Source organism: Macrotis lagotis, chromosome 8 (assembly GCF_037893015.1).
Source record: "Macrotis lagotis isolate mMagLag1 chromosome 8, bilby.v1.9.chrom.fasta, whole genome shotgun sequence".
Classification (NCBI taxonomy): domain Eukaryota; kingdom Metazoa; phylum Chordata; class Mammalia; order Peramelemorphia; family Peramelidae; genus Macrotis; species Macrotis lagotis.
In genome coordinates, this window is record NC_133665.1 from 12,004,603 (window position 1) to 12,027,155 (window position 22,553).

General features: G+C 33.9%; 1 protein-coding gene across 2 annotated transcripts in view; it reads right to left on the bottom strand.

Moving 5' to 3' along the window:
• The window catches only part of GRIN2A (glutamate ionotropic receptor NMDA type subunit 2A), a 208,204-nt gene that overhangs the window by 37,706 nt on the left and 147,945 nt on the right, over positions 1 to 22,553 (bottom strand). For both annotated transcript variants that reach the window (XM_074196374.1, XM_074196373.1), the window contains exon 8: positions 20,317 to 20,477. In XM_074196374.1, the coding sequence (XP_074052475.1) occupies positions 20,317 to 20,477 (161 nt within the window). The remainder of the gene's footprint in view (positions 1 to 20,316; positions 20,478 to 22,553) is intronic.

Genomic DNA, 22,553 nt, shown 5'->3' on the forward strand with positions numbered 1-22,553 from the left:
GTCTGAAAACAGATCCTCTGACTCTGAATTCAGAACTCTTTTTACTATACATAAAATCAGTGTCCTAGGATGACTATCTAGTTCAACCATCTCATTTTACAGATGAAAAAACTGAGACCTAGAGAAGTTAAGACCATAGTCACACAAGTAGTGAGTATAAGAGGTATGATTGAAATCTAAAGTCTTCTGAATACTGAGTCAGGGCTTTTTCTCTTTGCCTGTATCCTGAATTTTTAGATGAAGGAACTGAAATAACTTGCTCAAAGCCACATGAGTTATAAGTTTCAGAAGGTGAATTTGAGCCCAAGTTCTTCACAGCCTATAGTTGATTTTTAAACACCCTAAGTGATCTCAGATCTTCATTCATTGAGGGAGGCTTTAAGTTTTATAAGGAATCAAACATTTTCAGAGTCAAGTCTGGAGAATATTCTGAGGAGGGGAGGGGATCAAGCTGGGAAATATTACATTGAGTGATTTATGATGCTTAGCTACAATAAAATGAGACTAACTTTTTTTTGTTGCTTAATAAGACAAAGCTGATACCAATTTCACCAGAGAAGCATCCAAACTATTCTAAAATGACAGGGACATTATAATAAATGCACTGTCTCCCAAGGTGAGACTTTGAACAAAACAGCACTGAAATGGTTGGTTTCATTTTGGTATATCTCTTACAGAAGTAGTGTGGTTACATCACCATTTCACTGCACATTTATACAGAGCTAGAAAGGTTCATTTAATCCAAACTCTTCTTTTGACTAATGGGAAAACTGAGACTCACAGTGGTCGTGACAAATGAACAATGTCACATAGTAATTTAGCACCATAGCTAGGGCGAGAGCCTGAGTCTTCTGATGCCCACCTTCATATTCTTTTCACTATAGTGTGCTGCCTCTTCAAATAAGGAACAGAAAAGATTCTCAAACGTTTAACATACCCTGTTCTTGGAAATTATACATAGACAACTATGGAGAAAACTCTTCAAGGCAAGAACATCCATTTATTGTTATTTAATTGCTGGGGTTTTCCCCCTGTGCTCCTGTAGCATAACTGCAAGAACTATTAAATGTATTAGAGAGATCACTATTCTCTCCTCCCAGTATTACTAACTCAAAACAGAAATCAGAGTTGTCCTGTTTACTGCTTCATATCTGATTTCCTTGAGGTCTCTGAGAGCAGGTGAAAAAAATGATGAGGGGCATAGCTTGGTGGGAGAAGAGAACACAAACAATAGTTGTATCTAAGCTCCCCCAACCCTATTCTAGAACTGGAATTTTAATTGAAAACAGATGAGTGGTTCATGTATAGATGCCAACCATACTCAGCAGAACCAAAAGCATTCTAAAGAGACAGCATAATTGGAACAGTCAGATGTTCAACAAGCTCTTAGCACACACCTACTATGTGACAAGAATTGGGTTTTTGTGTTGATGACAAAAAAGACACAAAAGTAAAGGAAAAAAAATCCCTGCCCTAAAGGAACTTATAGATCAGTCAGCAATTTGAGGGAAAGGAAGTGGGAGAGGAATTAGGAGTTGGAGCATCAGAAAAGGCCCCACATAAAAAAGGTAGAATTTGAGTCTAACCTTGAAGGAAGCTAGAGATTCTAAAATATGGAGGTGCACAGGAAGCATATTTCAGACAGAGGGGGATAGCCGGAATGTTGTGCATGAAGAAATCCCAAAATCCAGTTTGGCTGCACCAACTGAAAGACTTTAAAAGGCACTTTAATATTATTTATTTTTTATTTACATTTTGTAGTACAAGTAATAGAATTTATTGGGCAGTCTAAGTATAAAGAATGTGAGAAAATGGCTATGTTGTATCAACTCTTTGGGCTTCATTTTGTTCCTTGCTAGATTGATAGAATTGGTCTAGATCAGGGCTTTTTAACCTTTTTTGAATCATGGCAGTGTTTGGCAGTCTGGTGAAACTTATGGACTCCCTTTCTCAAAATAATTGTTTTCTACCTACTTTCATATTTGAGGAAAACACTAAATTTCAGTTAGAGATCAATGGAAATAAAGATGCCATCACCCCCCCCCATCCTAGTTCAGAGATTCACTAAAATCTATCCATTGCCTCCTTAGACATTTGTGCATCCTAGGTTAAGAACTCCATTTTAGAAGATCACTAAAATTTCTCCCAGGTCTACCTCTCTAATTGTTTTTCCTTTCTGCATGCAGTTCTTGGCTTCTATCTAAGGAGGGGCAATTGAATAAGAACAGTTGAGTTAACACTGGGTTATCTTTCTGAGATTTAAATAAGATTGTAATATGGGAAAGGTCAATCTGGTACATTTCTGCATGACCTACACTCCTCCTTTGAGAACTTACCTTATTTTATGGTTCTAAGTAATCTGGAAGATAATTATCCTCATATATGTTCTCTCCTCTTAAGTCATCACACTTCCTCCTATTGATGAATTAAATTTACTCCTCAACCATTGTACATTCCAATTTTTCAATTCAAATCATGGAGTATTTATTAAGTATTTTCTATGAACATGATCTTTTCTAAGGATAGAAAGACAATATGAAAAATTGTCCCTGCTCTGAGGGAGCTTATATTCAACTGGAGAGATACAGTATTTATTTATTCACGTAAACAAACCCAATATTCTTTCAGCAGACATTTAGGTTTAACTCTGCCAGAGGAGAGAGAGGCAACCTACCAGTGGAAGACCAATTTGAACTAAAACATTTGGGAACTTTAAGTAGTGATTGCCTGTGACACAGAGATGTATTAGGCTGTGATTCTGTAATTGGCAAGAATGGGTTTTGGAACAACAAGAAGATTAAATGAAGGCACTGGGGAAAGAGCCACTTTGAACTAATGCACAGTCAATCACACCTAGGAGAACTTACTAATCGAGGTCCCTTGGTTATCTTTCTTTGCTTGGATTCTTTTTTTCTCCTACTATTAGGAAGGAGGCTATTCCTGTCTAAGCTTTTATTGCTCCGTCTGCATTTCACATGAGTTCATCAGCCAGAGCTCAGCTCAGCTGTCACAGTCTGAGTGGTTTCACCTAGGAGTGCAGGTGAAGCCTAATTTCAAAGCCCAAGAAAGCCAAGTCCTGACAAGGTTCTTGTCACAAACTTGGCCTAGGGTCACTGGTTCCCAATTTTATCTCTGCTTCCATTTTTACAATGGGCTTTCCTCCCTTCCCACCCCCCCACCTCCCGAAAAACCTTTCCAAATATCCCTAGTTACATGAAGCTATTTTCTGATTTCCGGAAAACTAGAGATCAAATTCTCAGGCTTGATGAAGGATTTACCAAAGAATAAACAATTATTTTCTTTGGGGGAGTAGGAAATATATGTATGTAAGCAAGACCTCTTGTCACTTTTGATTTGTCACTCTTTATCACTACTGATTCTTAGAGAAATCACAAGATTTATCAAATCATAAACTTGGAGGTAGAATGAGCCTTAGAAGTTATTCAGTCCAGCTACCTCCCCTTTAACAGATGGACTCAGAGAACTAAAATGACTTTACAAGTTCCACAAAGTAACAGAGAAGGGATTTGAACTTAGGTCCACTAATTACTAAATCCATCATACTTTCCACCATTTCATGATATTTCCTAAAGGATTCAGAATAAGAAGAAAATGTCTTCCTCTCCTAAAACTTCTACAGAGACAGGTATAGGGGCGAATAACACATTCTAATCAGCAATTGATGTCAATGTAATTTGTCAACCTTTTAGGCTGTCACAATTATTGAAGGATGGGGGGATAGGGAGGTAGGACTTTACTATCCTCTTTTATCAATCAATCTGGCTTTCTGGAAACTCAGAAGAAATTAATTCTAATTCTTTCATAGAAATGGAAAAAAACCTGAGTCTTGGAAAAATAAAGTAACTTGTTCAAGAATACAAATATTATGTATTTATTGAAACATTTACATAGTATTTCAAGGTTTACAAAACACGTCATAGATGGTCTCTCATTTGTTCCTCATAACTTTCTTGTGAAGGAATTGTTATTTTTATTTCCATTTTACAGATGAAGAAAGTGAAGACTAGAAAGGTTATATAGACTTGTCCGAAATTGGACACAGATGCTTGATACTCTGGATTCAATAAGTGATATCAGTTAGTTGTGTCCAAGGTAGATCACATTTTCTACTGCGCCATGTGTTGCCACTGGCATTCAAACATAGGACTTTATATTAAGAATTTCTGCTAAGTGGTTTTCTATCATTTCAAGTCTTAAGAGCTCCCAATTAGGAAGACTTCCTGCCAAAAATCCTAGCATCATATGACAGTATTTCATACAGCTTGGGTGATCAGTTACTACACATTACCTGTTTATAATTTTCCTTTCCCCTCATTATGTTCTTATGCATGTTTTAGTTCTCTCTCTAGGGGTCTCAGTGCATTTAAAGGCTAATTATATAGTTAAACTTAATTATTCATTCATTAACATTCAAGAAGCCTTCAACAAGACACCTTCCTTTACACTGACTTGTTCTGAAGAGTTAATAAAATCACAGCTGTCCATGTGTGTGTCTGTGTGTGTGTGTGTGTGTGTGTGTGTGTGTTCAGGAAAAATGGACAAAACAACTCTTTGATAATTCCTGAATACATTTTTTTAGCCTCTCAAAACTACCTTGAGAAAAGGAGACTAGAAATGTCAATAATATAATCATCATGATGCAGGTGACCTTATTCAACTTTCTCCCTTATCATATAGAACAAATGATGCTAATATAAGTCTATGTGAAATATGTATTTAGAGATTTCATTAATGGAAATATGTATTATGAGCCCACCAAAGAATAAAAATACTAGGCAGCCTTTACTGTTGAAGAAGAGTACCATATGAATGATCAGAAGTAATTAAGGCAGAGGGGATTGAGCATTGACTCTGGAGTTAAGGGACCTGGGTTCAAATCTTAACTTTGCCAGTTATTAACTTTATGGCCCTTAAGTGTGTCACTTAAGGAAGGGGATGGAGGAAGGGAAAGGCATTTATTAAATGTACTAAGAGTTTTAAAAAGCTCCTTGTTTATAAAATGAAAGGTTTGGACCATGTGGTTTCTGATGTATCTTCCAGTTCCATATTGTAATTCTATGATCTTTTTTGTAAGGAAAGATTTGGTTCAGATTGAAAATTGTCTCAAAGGGAGAAATTCAGTCCCCATTGATTCTAAATATAACAGGAAAAATTATTTAAAGAGAGATTTGAACTCATTAATCAGTATGTAATATGATACAGGTAAATGTAATAATAGACAGGGTGGTAGATTTGGATTAAGGAAGACCTGGGTTTGAATCTAGCCTTTGACACATATAAACTGTGTGACAACAGACAACAGTGTCCCCAGTCTCCCTAGGCAACTCTCTAATAGGAGTAGAGACAGGGAGGTGATCGGCATTTCAAAAAGGAATTTCAATATCAACACAATTGCATATCTGTTGTTCAAAAAATTAATACCAAGAGGAATTATAGAATTATAAAGCTTGAATAGACGTTAGAGAAACACTCTTCCATTTTATAGATTAAAAGAAAACTGAGACCAACAATGTATAGCAGTGTTCTAGCAGGGACTTGGTCTGGTGACCTTCAAGACAATGTTCAATGTTTTTTCCCCTGCGTTACTAATTATATGGGGGGGGGTGATTTGAAAGAGGGTTAAGTTTATTGAGAAAACTAATGAATTCTTATTCTGGACATGTTGAATTTGTATTATTTAAGAGAAATTAAGTATGCTTGTCTAATATATAATTGGTTATGTGGGCCTGAAGCTTAAGGAAGTCTTGCAATCTATAATATATGATATGTAGGTAATCTCTCGATATAGTGATATATATATAGCAGGTAGTACTACTGATAATAATGATGATCGTGATATTGACATGATTGTAACAAATCTGAATAAATAAATGAAAGACAAAGGAATTGTACTTTCACTGAAGGTGAATCAGAAAGATACTTCAAAGCATAATAGAAAATCCAAATTGAGATGGTTAGCAAATAGGAAGAAAAAATCAGAAGCAATAATGGCTCCATGGTTCAACTAAAAACTAATTATCATTAATTTTATTGAAGATTAAGGGATGAATCAAAGATGGAATCGAATTGTGGTCATAATGAGTACAATAATAACAGAAAACCTAATTTAGATCATGAAGCTTATTTAGTTTTTTGCTTCTCTGTCAATGATTAGAAATGAAAGAATGAGAAAGGAACCTAGGAAGATGAAGCATAAGACATGTAGGGAAATATTAAGAAAACTCTTAAATGTTTGATAGATTCAATTCACCAAGAATAAATACATATTGCAGTAGCTGGTGGGGAATCTAGTTCATTTCATTGCTGAGCTATTATCAGTGATTTTTGAAGGACTGTTGTAAATTGCAGAGGACTCGCAGCTTTGAAGAAAGGTAAATATTATCCTATTTTTTGAAAAGGGAAAAGAGTATAAAAAGTAAACATAGACCACTGATCTTGATTTTTTCTGGCAAAAAATTCTAGAATTTATAATTGAAAGGCTAGTAAGCAGTCAATTAGACTAACAAAATTAAGTCTGTGGTTTGTTTTTCTATGAACCTAAGAATGGTTTTTGTATTAAGACTATTAACAAATTGCTTTCAAATTCTGAAAACAATTCTTAACCCAAGCACTAAACAGACAGTGAGTTGGATCTGGTCCATAAGTCAGAGTTTTCTGACCCCTGATGTAGAAAATGGAATTGAGATCACAGAAAGTCAGCCTGCCATCATTAATATCATGCCAAACTATTCTGTTTATATGGGGTTAGAAGGGAATCAGCAAAGTGCTGTAGATAATTTGCCTAAATTTCAATAAACCAAGTTTCAAAGTCTCATATCTTTATTCACAAGAAGAGGTATAGTTTAAAATCACAATGCAGTTTTAAAATTTTAAAAAATCTTTAATAGAAGGACTGAAATAAAATTCATTAATAGTCTGCTATTAACATGAAATAAATCTAAAAGTTTTTATTAAGTGTATTTATTTTGTGTCAAGTACATGGATAAAATGCTGGGTGTGCAAGGAAAATGGAAAAGCAGTCTCAGTCCTTTGAGGGCTTGCATTCAAATAGAGAAACAAATGTTCATATGTAAGTATATCATGTACAAGGTACCTGCAGAAAAGATGACTGATATGAAAGAAGAACTTGGATGGTCTCTTACATTGGAGATCTTTCATTGACCATGTTCTGTTCAATATATTTAAAGTCATTTTTAAACCAATACCTTAAAAGCATAGATGTCATGTTTATAAACTACTAAGATTATTCCATTTGGGAAGGATAGAGTTGAGTCCTAAAAATATTCTTGTCAGGCTAGATCATTGGGTTAAATACAGTAAGATGAAATGTTATGGTGATAACTAACAAGTCTTACAAACGTGTCCAAATAATGAGTTTTGAAAGAATAAGATGAGCAAGCCATTTTCACAGTGTGTATAAAAAATATCTGGGGGGATTTAGTGAAGTATAGACTCAATATGGGTAAACAGTAGGACAAACCTTCTCTTAGACAGTAACAACAACAACAACAACAACAAAAATTAATGCATTCTTTGGCCACATAGGGAGGAAGTTGTATTCTTCCCAAATCCTGCCCCATTTAGAATAGTCTGTCTTTTATTCTAGGAAAGGAATAAGTGAGTGGAGAGTATTCATAGAATGATATCCAGGATGGATAAGGGTCTTGGTATCACGCTAAATATTTACTGAAAGAACTGTGAATGCTTAACCTGGTAAAGACATGATAATTGTCTTCAAATATCTGAAAGACTGCTGTGCGGAAGAGGGATTGTGATCCATTTTGTCTTGGTGTGAATATCTAGAAGGAAGGGGTGAAGGTTTCAGAGACATTAATTTAAGACTTTTACTCTATTTTTATTTTATCTGGAGCTGTGATTTTTATCAATCTGTAGAGAACTTTGTTGCATGAAAAGTCACTCCAATAATTTAGCAGTATGGTACCTTGATAAAGTCTTGGCTTTAAAGTTAGGAAGACCTGCATTCAAACATAGCTTCTGATTTATGGTAGCTATGTGACAAAAGGTAAGTCCTTTAATCTCTCAATGATTTAGGAAATTCTCTAAATCAGTATATTATAGATGTACCGCCCATCTAAACTGGTGGAGAATAGCTTTAAATTAGGGAAAAGTTTCCTCACCAAGCTATCCAAAAATAGAGTGGATGTCCTCAGAAGATAGTGACTTACCAAGATTAGAAGGAATGCAGAAAGCTGGGAAACAATTTTCACAGCTAGCATTCCTGATAAAGGATTCGTTTCTAAAATATATAAAGAAATATATCTAATTTATAAGAATAAAAATCATTCTCCAATTGATAAATGATGAAAAGATATGAACAGGCAGCTTTCAGATGAATAAAGTAAAGATATCTATGGTCATATAAAAATTTTCTAAATCATTATTGATTATAGAAATACAAATTAAAACAAATCTGAGATACCTCCTCATACCTATCAAATATATGCATATCAAGCATATAAAGCAATATTGGCACAAAAGTCAAAGATCAGTATAGAAGAGGAAATAGAAAATGATCATTAGAGAGAGTATAGTATATTGATGATGGTATAGAAAACTGGGACACTAATGCTCTCTTGGTGGAGTTTTGAACTTATTTAGCCATTCTGGAGAGCATTTTGGAATTATGCTCAAAGGGTTATAAAACTGTGCCTGCCCTTTGATCCAGCAATACCACTACTAAATCTATATCTCAAAGAAATCATAAAAAGTGAAAAAAAGATCCACATTTACAAAAATACATGTAGCAGCTCTTTTTACACTAGCAAAGAATTGGAAATTGAGAGGATGTCCATCCATTGGGGAATTGTTGAACAAAGTACAGTATATGAATGTGATGAAATACTGTTATTCTATAAGAAATCATGAGCAGGTGAACTTCAGAAAATCTTGGAAAGATTTACATGAACTGATGCTGAGTGAAGTGAGTAGAACTAAAAGAACATGTATTCCTTTACTCCTTCTCCAGAACAAAATGTACACAGACAAGAGAGAAATATATGTATATATACATACATACAAATAGGTATATATATATATATGTATATGTTTATATATATTTATGTGTATATATAACATCCAGAATAATAGAAAGAAAAAAATAACAGTAAAAGACTTTAGAACTCTGAGCAGTGAAATAGTCAATCATGACTTTAAAAGTCTGATGATGAAGGTGGTGGACTAGGGGTGTGTACTGGGATATAACTTTTCAGGCATGGCCAATATGATGAATTGTTTTGCTTTATAGTACAACATTTGTTAAAAAAAATAAGGATTCTAGAGGGATTAATATAAAGAAATAGTGAGAAATATATAAGAAAATTTATAATCACATATATGCATTATGTATGTATATATATATCCATTTTTAAAGAGCATCAATGGTTTAAATTAAAAATAGTAGCTAAGTTTAAAACATGAAAAACTTCAGATAAAAATCAAAGCACTCTGGTGCCTCTCATTATACATTTCTATAGGCAAGAGAAAATGATAAACTTTAAGTGATGGAAGAGAAATTTTTCTCAAAATGAGGTTGACTTGACATTCATCTCTATATGTAAACAGAGCTACACATACCAATTCAGTCAAGTTCCTTGAGCTTCTATCACAGCAAAGATTCTGGACAAAGAATTCTATTTTTTCAGACATCAAATAAAAGACCTGCTGCCAATTAAAGAAGAGATTGGCAAGAGAAACATTTGAACCTAGCCAATCAATATCATGAAAAATTTAGCACTTGGATCAATGGAAATTTATTTAAAACTTTTATATAATAGAAAATAACTGTTAGGTGAGTTTTTTCCTAAGTTAAGCTATGGACTATGGAGAACAGTTTTTTTAACTGGATCTCTCCTAGAAGAATCAACTAGAATGTGCTGGTCCTACCTGCCTTTATCAAGAGGAGTAGACACAAAATCACTCTAAGGCCTCCCAGTTCCCTTATCAGTTTCCCCTAATATAAGTTCTTCACAATGCATTGTTACCTGGATTCCAATATCAGGAAAACATTTTTTTTCTATAGCTTTGATTTTTTTTAAAAAAGCATTTCATTAGAACAGTGGTTCTTATTCTGGGTTCTATAAATTAAAAGATTTTTTGATAATTTTATTTTAATATAATTGGGTTTTTTTCTATATGTAGTTTGTTTAATGCTAAGAAGGGGTCCATAGTCTTCACCAAATTGTCAAAGTGGTCCATGATACAAATGGTTAAGAACTCCTTCAATAAAATGACAAATATTGAAATTTTGTAATATTTTGGGGTACAAAAGATTTAATTTTCTTAAATCAAGTATAAAACATATTTATATTTCCATGAATCTTTACTGGGGAGGAAACAAGATCGCTTCTTTGATAAGGCAACAATTTTTATTTAGTTAGCTTGCATTGCAAGGATACCTTTCAAAAGCCAGACAATTTTATCCCTAGTGGTTTCCTCTGCAATGGTATTATCTCATTAGAACATTAGGGTGACCCTTTCATCTAGCCTTGCCCACAATCTTGGTTGGCCAAAGATGAACTGCTTCAAATTTGATAACAAGTGATTGGTAAATTAAACCTGTGATTTAAATGTCCCCTTTCAAAGATCTTGTACTCTAAGCAAAAAAGGCTTCAATAAGAGCCTCTTTATTGGGGGCAGCTAGGTGGTGCAGTGGATAGAGCCCTGGACCTGGAGTCCGGAGTAGCTGAGTTCAAATATGACCTCAGACACTTAATAATTGCCTATCTGTGTGGCCTTGGGCAAGTCACTTACCCCCCCCCACTGCCTTAAATAAAACAAAATTAAGTTTCTTTATCTTCCCCCACTGCCTTAAATAAAAATAGAATTTTTAAGTTTCTTTATCTTTCTTGATGCCACTTCCAATTTGTTTCCTTATACAGAATAAAATGACAGACTAACCTTCAGTTAAAAAAGGTAACAAGGATCCTGAGGGATTAAAACATCTTATCAAGGATCATATTTTTAGAGCTAGGAGAGACATTAGATATCATCTAATACAACCCCTTCATTTTTTAGATGAAAAATTCAAAGCCCAGCAAAACCAAATGACTTGATAGGGTCACTCAGGAAGAAAAAGCAAAACAAAGATTCAGATTCATGTCCTTTGGCTGTGAATCCAGCTGTTTTATATAATATAATATTACATAATTATATATATATTATATATATATAATACTAAAATTCTGGAGACATATTAATAACATCAATTTTAACCTTGTTTGTGTCACAGATTCTTTTGGAACTTCAGTGAAACCCATAGATTCCTTCTCAGAATGTTTTAAAATGCATTAAAATGTACATAGGATTACAAAGAATGCCAATTACATTGAAATGTTACCAAATTAAGTATTTTTTAAAATAAATCCATAGAACCCATGTTAAATACTTCTTGATTTATAGACACAGTTTTATAGACTTAGACACAAAAGGGTTATCATGTCTAACATTTTTCTAAATGAATAAATTTAGACCCAGAAAGGATAAAATTCTTGCCCCAGGTTATTCAGGTAGAGTCAGTGGAAGAAAGCTGAAATTCAAACCCAGGTCTTTTGAGTTCAGCACTCTTTCCACCAAAGATTACAAAGTACAACATAACATTTTACAAAAGTAATAGACCTGTCCAAGGTCACATTGACAGTTGTAGAGCCAAGACTGGAAGTCAAATTTCCAAACTCCCCATCTAGGACTCATATAGACAGCCTTTTCTTTCTGCATCACTGAGAGCATATAGCCAATCATAACAACTACTGGAAGTCCTAGATGAGATGCTTATGGCAAAAGAAGAGAATTTTCTTTCAAGTTTTTTATGATGATCTTTTACAAGCTAAAGAAAATCAAATGAATTGCCCAAGTCAGATATCTAATTCATCTTCATTGACAATAAATAGAGTTCTTATGAAGAATTTTGGATCAATAATGCTTAGTCTAATATTACTAATATAGCATGGAAATTTTTTATGAATTTGCTTCTGAAATTGTAAATCCATGTAAGATATGGGTGTCCATATGAGTTGTCAAAATATTTGAGAAAAGTTAGGAAAATCTCTGGGGAATTGGTATTGAACTGGCTATCCCCAGAAGTATTTGAAAGGTGAACAATGTTTTCTCCAGGAGGTATCAAAATAAAATCACATCTATCTGCTCCTTCAAATTTAGATAATCTAGGGGTTCAATGAGTCATAAAAAGTCACTCTTCTGGTTGTTTTTAAAAGTGAAGATTGCCTTCACTTACAATTGATAATTTATTTTAATACCACCAAATGATCATACAAAAAGCAATAATAAATAGTAAATAGAGAATAATTCCATTAGTTCATGCCAAATAGCAAACAGAAATTAGAGAAGCAATTCAAATTAAAATATTCTACAGAATATCTAATGGTTCAGAAGATTTTCATCTGAAACTTGGGTAAGATTTCAGTTAAACCAAGTAACCTGATCTCACCAAAATTAAATTTCCCTAATCTCTAGAAACATTTTCAATGCCCCATCTCTCTTTCTCTTTCACTTTTGTTCTCTCTCTCTCTCTCCCTCTCTCTTTCTCCCTCTCTGTCTCTTGCTCTTCCTCTTTCTTACCAGACTATCCACTGTCCATGTGTCTTTCTCCAAAAGAGTCTCTGAAACAATACCTATCTCTTTCTCAAAAAGTTCTCGGATCAACTCTAACAGTTGCACAGGAATAAAATATTATTTCATCATTCTCTCCCCAACTAGATGTCACACACATGTGCACACATACATTAAACTATCTATCAGTCTATCTTTTTGTGTATCTAATTTGAAATGGATAAAACTGAACATGAAATCAGAAGAGCTGACTTCAAATCAACTGTCAGACATTTGCTACCTATGTGATCCATGAATAAGTCACAACCTCTCTCTGCTTCAGTTTCCTCATCTGTACAATGGGAATAATAATAGCAACTACTTCCTGAAGTTGTGAGAATAAAATGAGATGCTATTTCTTTTTTTAATATATTTATTTATTTTGAATTTTACAATTTTCCCCTAATCTCACTTCCCTTCCCCCACCCCCCACAGAAGGCAGTCTGTTAGTATTTAGATTGTTTCCAAGATATGCATTGATCTAAATTGAACATGATGAGATAATGAGATGCTTTTTCTAAAGCACTTTCTAAATCTGAAAGCTATCTAATTGTACAACAAAATTAACTTTAAAACAAAAAATGATCATGTAGCTTAAATATTGTTAGGATATCTTAGCTCCTTGAATTTGAGTGTATGGATCAGGTACAAATACTGAGTATACAACTCACCCCATCTGCAAAAGAAAATACTTGAAGGGTACTATTTCCCATGTTTTGATATAGGTAAATCTTTAATCTATTTCTACCTATTTTCTTTTCAGTTTTGTCATCTGGAGCTTGGAGTCAGTTGCCAATATTTATTCCCATATGCCTCACTTTAAGCAATAAACTCATTCTTGAAAACCTATCTGTGAATTTATTTTGGAAAATCAAGCCTATTTTCTCATCAATTTATGTTACAATTTAGGGAATGCTTTATTTTTTATTTCTGATTGATTTTCAATGGACATTCCAATGTCAGTTTCATACTTCTGCCCCTAGGAATCTATATATGTTGTTACAAATCTAGATGCTCTATAAATAATCCCTTAGTTATACCATAAGGAAGACTATTATTTCCTTTAAAAAGTGATTTATATTTAGTAAGTACTTAATAAATATTCATTGGTTGATAAATAGTTCCTTTCCCTAAATTTTAATAGATGCTAGATGACAGATTAAGAACCAAAAGTATCTTGAAAATTGGGAAACATAGGGCCAAGTATAGTCCTATTTCTGATTTAAAAATAAATAATAGACAAAAGATTTTAAAATTAAATAAAAGATAAAAGAAAGTATTTGTGGCTAGATAGTAGTTCATCTGAAAAAGTTAATGGAGAGCTCAAGATGACTCCTCTGTGATTTTGCAGACAAGCAAGCTAATAATATTTTAGGCTTCATTCAAAGACTCCATATATACTAGGAATAAGACAGTTGATAGTTCTGTCATACTACTCTTTTATCAAACTCCCTCTGGAACATTTATTACATTCACTTTTGGGTGCTGTATTTTAGGAAGGACATGGTCCTCAATTCCATTTCTTCTCATCTTCCCTGGAACTTTTTTCTTTCTTCAATCATCTTCTATCTCTTTCCAGTCTTCAACATCTTTTCCCACTCTCTTCTTTCCTACTTAACACAAACATATATACAAATATCCTCAACTATAAATAAAATCTCTCCACCCTAACTTCCTCTTAATTTATTATGACCACCAAACTAGAGAAAAAAATCTGTTTGAATTCATTGTCTCCACCTGCTCACATCCCACTCCTTAATCCATTGCAATCTTGCTTCTAACTCCACCACTTGACTAAAATTGCTCCCTCTAAGACTGTAATCGTTCACTTCACACCTAAATTCATTGGCCTTTTCTAAGTATTCACCCTTCTTGAGCTTTCTGCTACATTTGTCACTTTTGGCCACTGTTTCTACATCTTCTCTCATTCCTGATAGTTCATGGCATCACCTCTCCAAATTCTCCACTTAGACATATGATTCCCTGTCCCACCTCTCTTTCAAACTTTTTCTATTTTATTTCTGGATCATCATCAATCTCTCATCTGCTGTAACATGGACTCTAATTCAAATCTTCTCTTCTCTTTATACTAGTGGTTCTCAAACATTTTTTAATTGCTCGAATAGAATTATTTTTTGCCATTAAAAATCACAATGCACAGAATGTTTTAAATTGACAACTCTCTTACAAGAAAATTGGGAAACACACATTCATATAATTTCAAGTGTAAATTTACAAACAATTCACAGAGCACCTAGATAACCTGGAACATTTATACTGGACATTTATACACTTTTCTCTGTCTGTCTCTGTCTCTATCTCTGTTCCTTTCCTCTTTATTTTCTCCCTTGTTTTTGCCTCTATAACTTATTATGTTTATCTTTGTATCTTTCTATAAGTCTCTGTCTTTCTGTCTCTGTCTCTATTTCTCTCTCTGTCTCTCTTATTCTCTCTATGTGTCTTTCTGTGTCTCTGTCTCTCTATATGTTCCTCTGTGTGTCTTTCTGTCTCTGTCTTTCATTAAACATTTATTGATTCCAGATGACTGAAATAAAGGCAGAAGTATATAAGGCATAAAGAGGAGAGTTTTGTTTATATTTAAGGGGGAAAATTCTAACAATTAGGCTTACTCCAAAGTAGGTATTGTTGTTTTTGATGATGGTTATGATGCTGCTGCTACTGATGGTGTGGTGGTAGTGATGGTGTGGTGATGCTGATGGTGATGGTGGTAGTGGTGATGATAGTGGTGATAGTGGGCACTTCTATCTATAGAGATTTCAGGTTCCCCTTTGCTCAAGTTTTTCAAACAAAATCAATATGTTAGAGATATTGTAGAAGGAATTCTAGTTCAATTATGAATGGGGCCTCGTAAACTCTTGAAAGCAAGGAATATCTTCTGCCTTTCTTTGTATCTCCAGAATTTAGCCTGACATCATACAAATTTAATAAATATTTATTGACTGATTCTAGTGCTCTCTTCAAACACAGACGCCATGGCATTCTTTGTAAAGTATTTATATTTTGGCATATTTGTATTTTAATAAGCAGAAAATGGAAATAATATATCATTACTTGGTTCAAAAAATAATATTTCCCTGTTTTAGTGATCCTGTTGTGCTAATCTAACCAGCAAATAGTTCAGGAGGTATTGCCATTCTTTCTTAGAGCATGGGGAGCATAGGTGGAATAGGGGGATGCATTGCTTGAATCCCCCTACTCTAAAGTTTTTTTTTAATCAATGCCTGTTGGGTTTTAGTGGGTAATGATCCAGAAATCTGAGCTATGACACTTTGGAACCTGTTCCTGAGGAGTGTCTAGTTAAGAAAGAGGTTGAAGATGTTTATGAGTGCTCAATTGGAAACAATGAATAGAGATTAAGCAGGAAATGACAACCAGAAAATGAACAGAAATACAGAAGAAGGTCTTTTGGGGGCATGGGATGGCTAAGTAAACCCATAATCATTATAAATTGTTCTACATTATGAGAATTAGTGGTTCAACTTCCAACTTCCTTCAAGATACAGCTCAAATGCTAAATCCTGCAGGAGATCTTTCCATATCCCATTAGCTGCTAGGATCTCCTCTAGGGTTACCTTCCACCTATCCTATATGAATCTTTTACACACCTGTTTATTGACTTGCTGTCTCCCCTTTTAGCAAGACTCTTGAAAGAAAGTCATTTTGAGTTCTTTTTTGAATTCCCATTATGAAAGTTACAGATACAACCAATATCATTGCTGCTACCATCATCATATATCATCATCATCACCATCATTAGCATCATCAGCATCAGCATCTTATCATTACCAGTGTTTTTTTAGTACTTGGATGAATACAAAGCATTATACATGTTAACTAATTTGATTTTCACAATAATTCTATCGAGTAGCTGTTGGTATTATTCTCATTTTACAAAAGAGGAAATTGATGTTGAGAGAAGTAAAATAACTTGCCCTGGATCACACAACTAATAAGTATATCTCAGGATTTGAACTTAAGTTTTCTTGATTCTATATCCAGTATTCTATCCACTATGCCACTCCGCTGTCTCACTCATATCAAATGTTAAATGAATACTTAATGATTTATTGATCTCACAATTACCCACCTCTAATTCCTGAGAGTAGTTGGATATTTTCTTTTTAAAATTTGAAGGAAGATTTTTTTAATCAATGTCTTTTTTTCTGAAGATTTAGTTTTCACAGAAAAAAATGTTGTGCCTCTGAATTTTGAATGTTGGGAATTTCATTTCAAAAACAGGGTACTATTCAAAATGCTGGGAGGATAAATAAATACATCATCGACTAAGGCTGGCAAAAAATCAGTGTCATTCTGTGTTAGGGAAGCTAGATAGCAAGGTGCTAGGTTTCAAATGTCATCTTATATACTTACTAGCTGTGTGATCCTAGGAAAGTCACTTAACTCTACTTCAGTTTCCTCATCTGTAAAATGAGTTGAAGAAGAAATGGCAAACCACTCTAGTCTCTTTGCCAAGAAAACCCCAAATGGGGGTCATAAAGAGTTGAACACTGAAAAATGACTCAAAAACAGCAACCTAAATTGTTTCCATAAAGCTATTTGGCCCCTTCTTCTTAGAGATGGGTTCCTTTTCTCTATCTTAACTTGGTTCTATCAGAAAGAGGTTTTAAATAAAACCATGCAGAGAGTAACCTCTTTAAAGTGTACAGAAAGCAAAGGTATTTGTTTACAATACAATAGACAAATTATACAGAAAGAAGGCTTCAGGTATTTGGGGGCTCTTTGTTCTTATTTTTTTTGTTTTGTTTGTGGATTGTTGTATTTGTTGTTGTTGTTGCTGTCATTTTCATCCAGGTCTTTACTCATCTTCTGTCCAAAATGCTGAGATTCATTTACTAATCAAGTAACAACAGTAAATAGAATCACAACAAGAACAAGTCTGAGTGTCATTAAAAGATGAATCAATAAAGGACCAAAGTAGATGGGAAAATTAAGATGAAATTTCATGAAGCATCATTTGATAGCCCAAGTGAGTAGGCAAATCTTTTTTTTTTTTTACATTTTTCAAGGCAAATGGGGTTAAGGGGTTTGCCCAAGGCCACACAGCTAGGTAATTATTAAGTGTCTGAGGTCAGATTTGAACTCAGGTACTCCTGACTCCAGGGCCAGTGCTCTATCCACTGCACCACCTAGCCACCCCTTGTGAGTAGGCATATCTAACCTCCTTGTATGTCTCAGTTCACTGCCTGGGAGCTTTACCATGCCCTTATATTCATACTAACCTAAATCATAATCATTTGTACAAATGTCTCATATGCAAATATATATTATGAAGGAATATGTGTGTGGTATATTCAACCACAATGTAATTTATCTGATAGCACGGAACTTCATTTTTTACCCATGTATCCTTAATACCCAGGATAGCACTTTGTTCATAGCATCAATATGCTAAGGGATACACAGAGGAGGATGATCAGGGTGGTGAAGATACTCAAATTCATGCCACATGACAGTCAATTAAATAGTATTTCTCAAGGTCCACTACTATCAATAACTCTTTTTTAAGGGTTTTTTGGCAAGGCAATGGGGTTAAGTGACTTGCCCAAGGCCACACAGCTAGGTAATTATTAAGTGTCTGAGGCTGGATTTGAACTCAGGTACTCCTGACTCCAGGGCTGGTGCTCCATCCACTGTGTCACCTAGCCACCCTCTTTCAATAACTCTTAAAAGAGACTTATCCTGATCCTCCCAAATGTTAGTTCCCTAATTTTCCTGTCATCTATTTTTATGATATGTTAAATATACATGTAAATACCTGCTGTATATGCATATAGATCTATATCTATAGGAATCAAGTGTTTACTTTTCTAAGTACCCCAATAGAATGTAAATTTCTTAAGAGAAGGGATTTTTTTCATAATTTTTGCCTACCCCACCAACTGACACATAGTAGGTTTTCAATAAAGACTTAACAACAACAATAACAATAGTAATAATGATAAGAATAAGCTAACATTTATTGCTTAATTTATGTTATCTCACTTAATCCATTTGATTGACACAAAAATCCTATGAAGTAAGTGCTATCATTTTGCCATTTTTAATATAAGGAAATGTGGTCTGAGAGAGGCAGTGATTTGTCCAGGATCACAGAGCAGGTAAGTATCTAAGACAGGATTCAAACTCAGTTCATCCTGACTTCAAGTCCAGTGCTCTGTATTTTTCCTGGAGAAAGAAAAATCATGATAACTGTCTTCATTAATTTTAAGATCTGTCTTATAGAATTGGACTTATACTTATTCTCCCTGGACCCACAGGGCAAAATAGGAAGCAATGGGTGAAAGTTGCAAAGATGCAAATTTGGGCTGAAGTTAGGATAAAAGTATCTATACAATTAGAACTAGGCAAAAGTGAAATGGACTGCCTTGGAAAGTGGGGGAGAGAGCGCCCCTCATTGGAATAATTCAAGGAAAGTTTCATGATCACTTTTTGGATATGCCACAGGAGTTTCTTTTTCCATCACTAATATCCTGCAATTTTTTGAACATTTATTGAAAATATATTTCATACTTCTTGGTCTTAGTAAAGTGATCATATATAATCTTTTCTTGATGATTCAAGCTTATCATTCTGAACATCATATTTCATTGATATATATGTATATATATAGAGAGAGAAAATGTTAAATTTTATAGCATCTGTTCTTTATAATAACACTGTGAGGCAAAGTGTATATTATTACACTCATTTTACAGATTGGAAACTTATCAACTTGTTTTAGAGTCTACAACAGAACCAACACTTTCAGCTTCCATATCCAATGATTTTTTTCCCTCATCTGTTCCACATTGCCCTTTGAATTTTGTGTGTAGCTGTGTGTGTATCTAGGTTTGTACCTTCTTTTAAAAAATTACCTGTCTTCATTTTTTATTGTTAGGTTGGTAGCCCTCACTTGCAGTTACTGGCAGTAACTGTGTATCAAGTTGCTTAGGTGTAGAAACTTTTCCACTTTTGTCTTTGAAACCTCAGTACCTACTTTACAGTTTGGCATACAGTAGGTGCTTTATAAATGCTTACTTATGGTTTATTTTAGCTTGCTTCCTGCTCCTGCCTTTTCATTGATTGCTGTTGGCCTTTCATATTCCTATAGAACATTGTACAGCACTTTTGACAAAGAAAAAAATAGACACACATATTCTCTACTCATATAAAAGAATGCATCAGATGGTAGTTCATTCTCTATGATTAATAATTATTACTATTCTTATTAGAGTATTTAATATCCTTTCACTGTTCCATACCACAAAGTTACTCCCTCTTTATAAATGGAATGTTTTGGGTTTTGTTTTTTTTTTACTTCTCCATGGTGGTTAAATGACCAGTGGGATTTATTTGATACTTGAATTTTTTTAAGATCTTGAACAACTTCTTTATCAATTTGGGAAATCACCAGTTGTCTGAATTTTTAACCTCTGAGAATGAGCTTTTCAATTGCAGCTAAAAATGGGTGCACATAAGATTACCCAAAACAGCCCTTCATGGGGGCTTGATGTGATCAACCTCCCATCCTACTAACTGCAGAATGGAAAAGATAGATGGACACCAGGAACTTCAGTGCAGTCAGCGTGCCCCATTTTCCAGTTCACTTTACAGAAGAGAGGAAGGGAGAGAAGTATCAAGTATCCTTACCCTGTTTTCAAGCTGACCAAAGCATCCTCAACTCCTTTCTGATTGAATTTGGTCATATACTGATGCATGTAAGGGTAATTATTCCTGATGTTCCGTTCTGTGCTCCCATTAGGAACTGTGCCAAACCGAAAAGGAGGGGAATAATCATGAGGCTTCTGAAACTAGAGAAAGAGAAAAAGACAAAGTTGCATTACATCCCATGAATGGTATACACACACACACACACACACACACACACACACACACACAAATGCATTCATCAATGACAAAAATAAGATACTTGATTATAAATTCTATTTTATGGACTAGTTTTGACCTCATCTAGAACATAGTGCTTACTTCCTCCTTACTTCCTTTTTTCCTTCCTTCCTTCCTTCCTTCCTTCCTTCCTTCCTTCCTTCCTTCCTTCCTTCCTTCCTCCCTCCCTCCCTCCCTCCCTCCCTCCCTCCCTTCCTTCCTTCCTTCCTTCCTTCCTTCCTTTCTCCCTTTCTTTTTCTTTCCTTCACACATACTTTCCTTCCTTCCTTTTTAGCTTTAGAAGCTTCATTCTAGATTTTTTTATTTTTAAATGCTCTTTTTTCAATTACATAGAGAAATAATATTTAACATTAATTTTTTTTAAATTTTGAGTTCCACATTCTCTCCTTCCATCTCTTCCACCCTGCCTGAGATAGTAAATATTTTGATATAGGTTTTACATGTACAATCATGAAAAACATATTTCCATATTGATCATTATATAAAAGAAAAATGAAGCAAAAAAAACAGTATGCTTCAATCTACATTCAAATCCCATCATTTTTTTCTCTGGAGGCAGATAACCTTTTCTATCATGAGTCCTTTAGAACTGTCTTAGGTATTGATGAAATACCTAAGTCATTTTTAGTTCATCATTGTACAATATTGCTTCAGACAATGGTCTTCTGGTTCTGCTCAGTTCGTTTTGGATCAGCTCATATAGGTCTTTCCATTTTTTAATGAAATCATCCTGTTCATTTTTTATAGCATAATAATATTCTATTAAAATCACAAACCAACACATTTTCAATCATTGCCCTTTGATGAATATCCCCTCAATTTCAAAGTCTTTGCCACAAAGAAAAAATTACTATAGATATTTTTTTTACAAATAGATTCTTTTCTCTCTCTTTTTTCAGCTCTGTGAGATTCAGTTCTGGTAGTGCTATATTTAGGTCAAAAGGAATGCCCAGACTTGTAGCCCTTTGTACATAGTTCCAAATTGTTCTCCAGACTGGTTGGCTTAGTTCACAACTCTATCATTAATGCCTTATTGTCCCAATTTCACCATATCCCCTCCAACATTTTCCATTTTCCATTTCTGTCATATTATCCTATCTAATAGTTGTGAAGTGGCCAGTCAGAGTTGTTCTAATGTGCATTTTACTAATCATTCATCAAATGAAACATTTTACTGCCTATTCATATTTTTTTTTCATTTTTCAAATAGGGCATGGCTTTTATTGTACAGTTGTTTATCCCTTACTTTCCTTCTTTTTTTCCTTTTCTTTTTTTTCATCTTTATTTCCTTCCTTTTAATGTCACATGATGGTTTACATTGAACTGGGTACATACTACAGGGTTCTCAATAGTGGCATAAGGTATTTTATAGGGTACCCCAAATTCATTGTTTGTTTTCCTTTAACTTTAATCTAAAACTACACTAAGATCTCTAAAACATCATGTATATATAATCAGATGTTATTACTTGTTTTACAATATTTTAACTACATATACTACTTCTTGCCTCTTGTCTCTGTTTATTCACTAAATATTGGACAAGTTCATTAATCATATTTAGCCTCAATTTTTTTCACCTGTACAAAGGGATTTAAACCACCCAAAATTTCTTTTTTTTTGAAGATGAATTATAACAATATTTTGAAGATAAAATAGACACAAAATTATTTTATAAAAACAAAAAGCACTATATAAACATCAGGTATCATTTAAAATCTCCTCTTCCTAATAAGTTAATTATTTTTAAAAAATTTGGTTAATGAGGAATATATTTCAGAATGCCTTCCCATGTCACAGTAAGCCTGGGACACTAACCTCAAAATATATATAAGATATGCAATTAATCTCCTCTTTTGTTTTTTAGGGAACTGATTTTATTGTAGAGAATTTAATATATTGTAGAGAATAGATTATATCATATTATATCATATACTATCACATCATATCATACCATGTCACACATGTAATGCATTTTATGT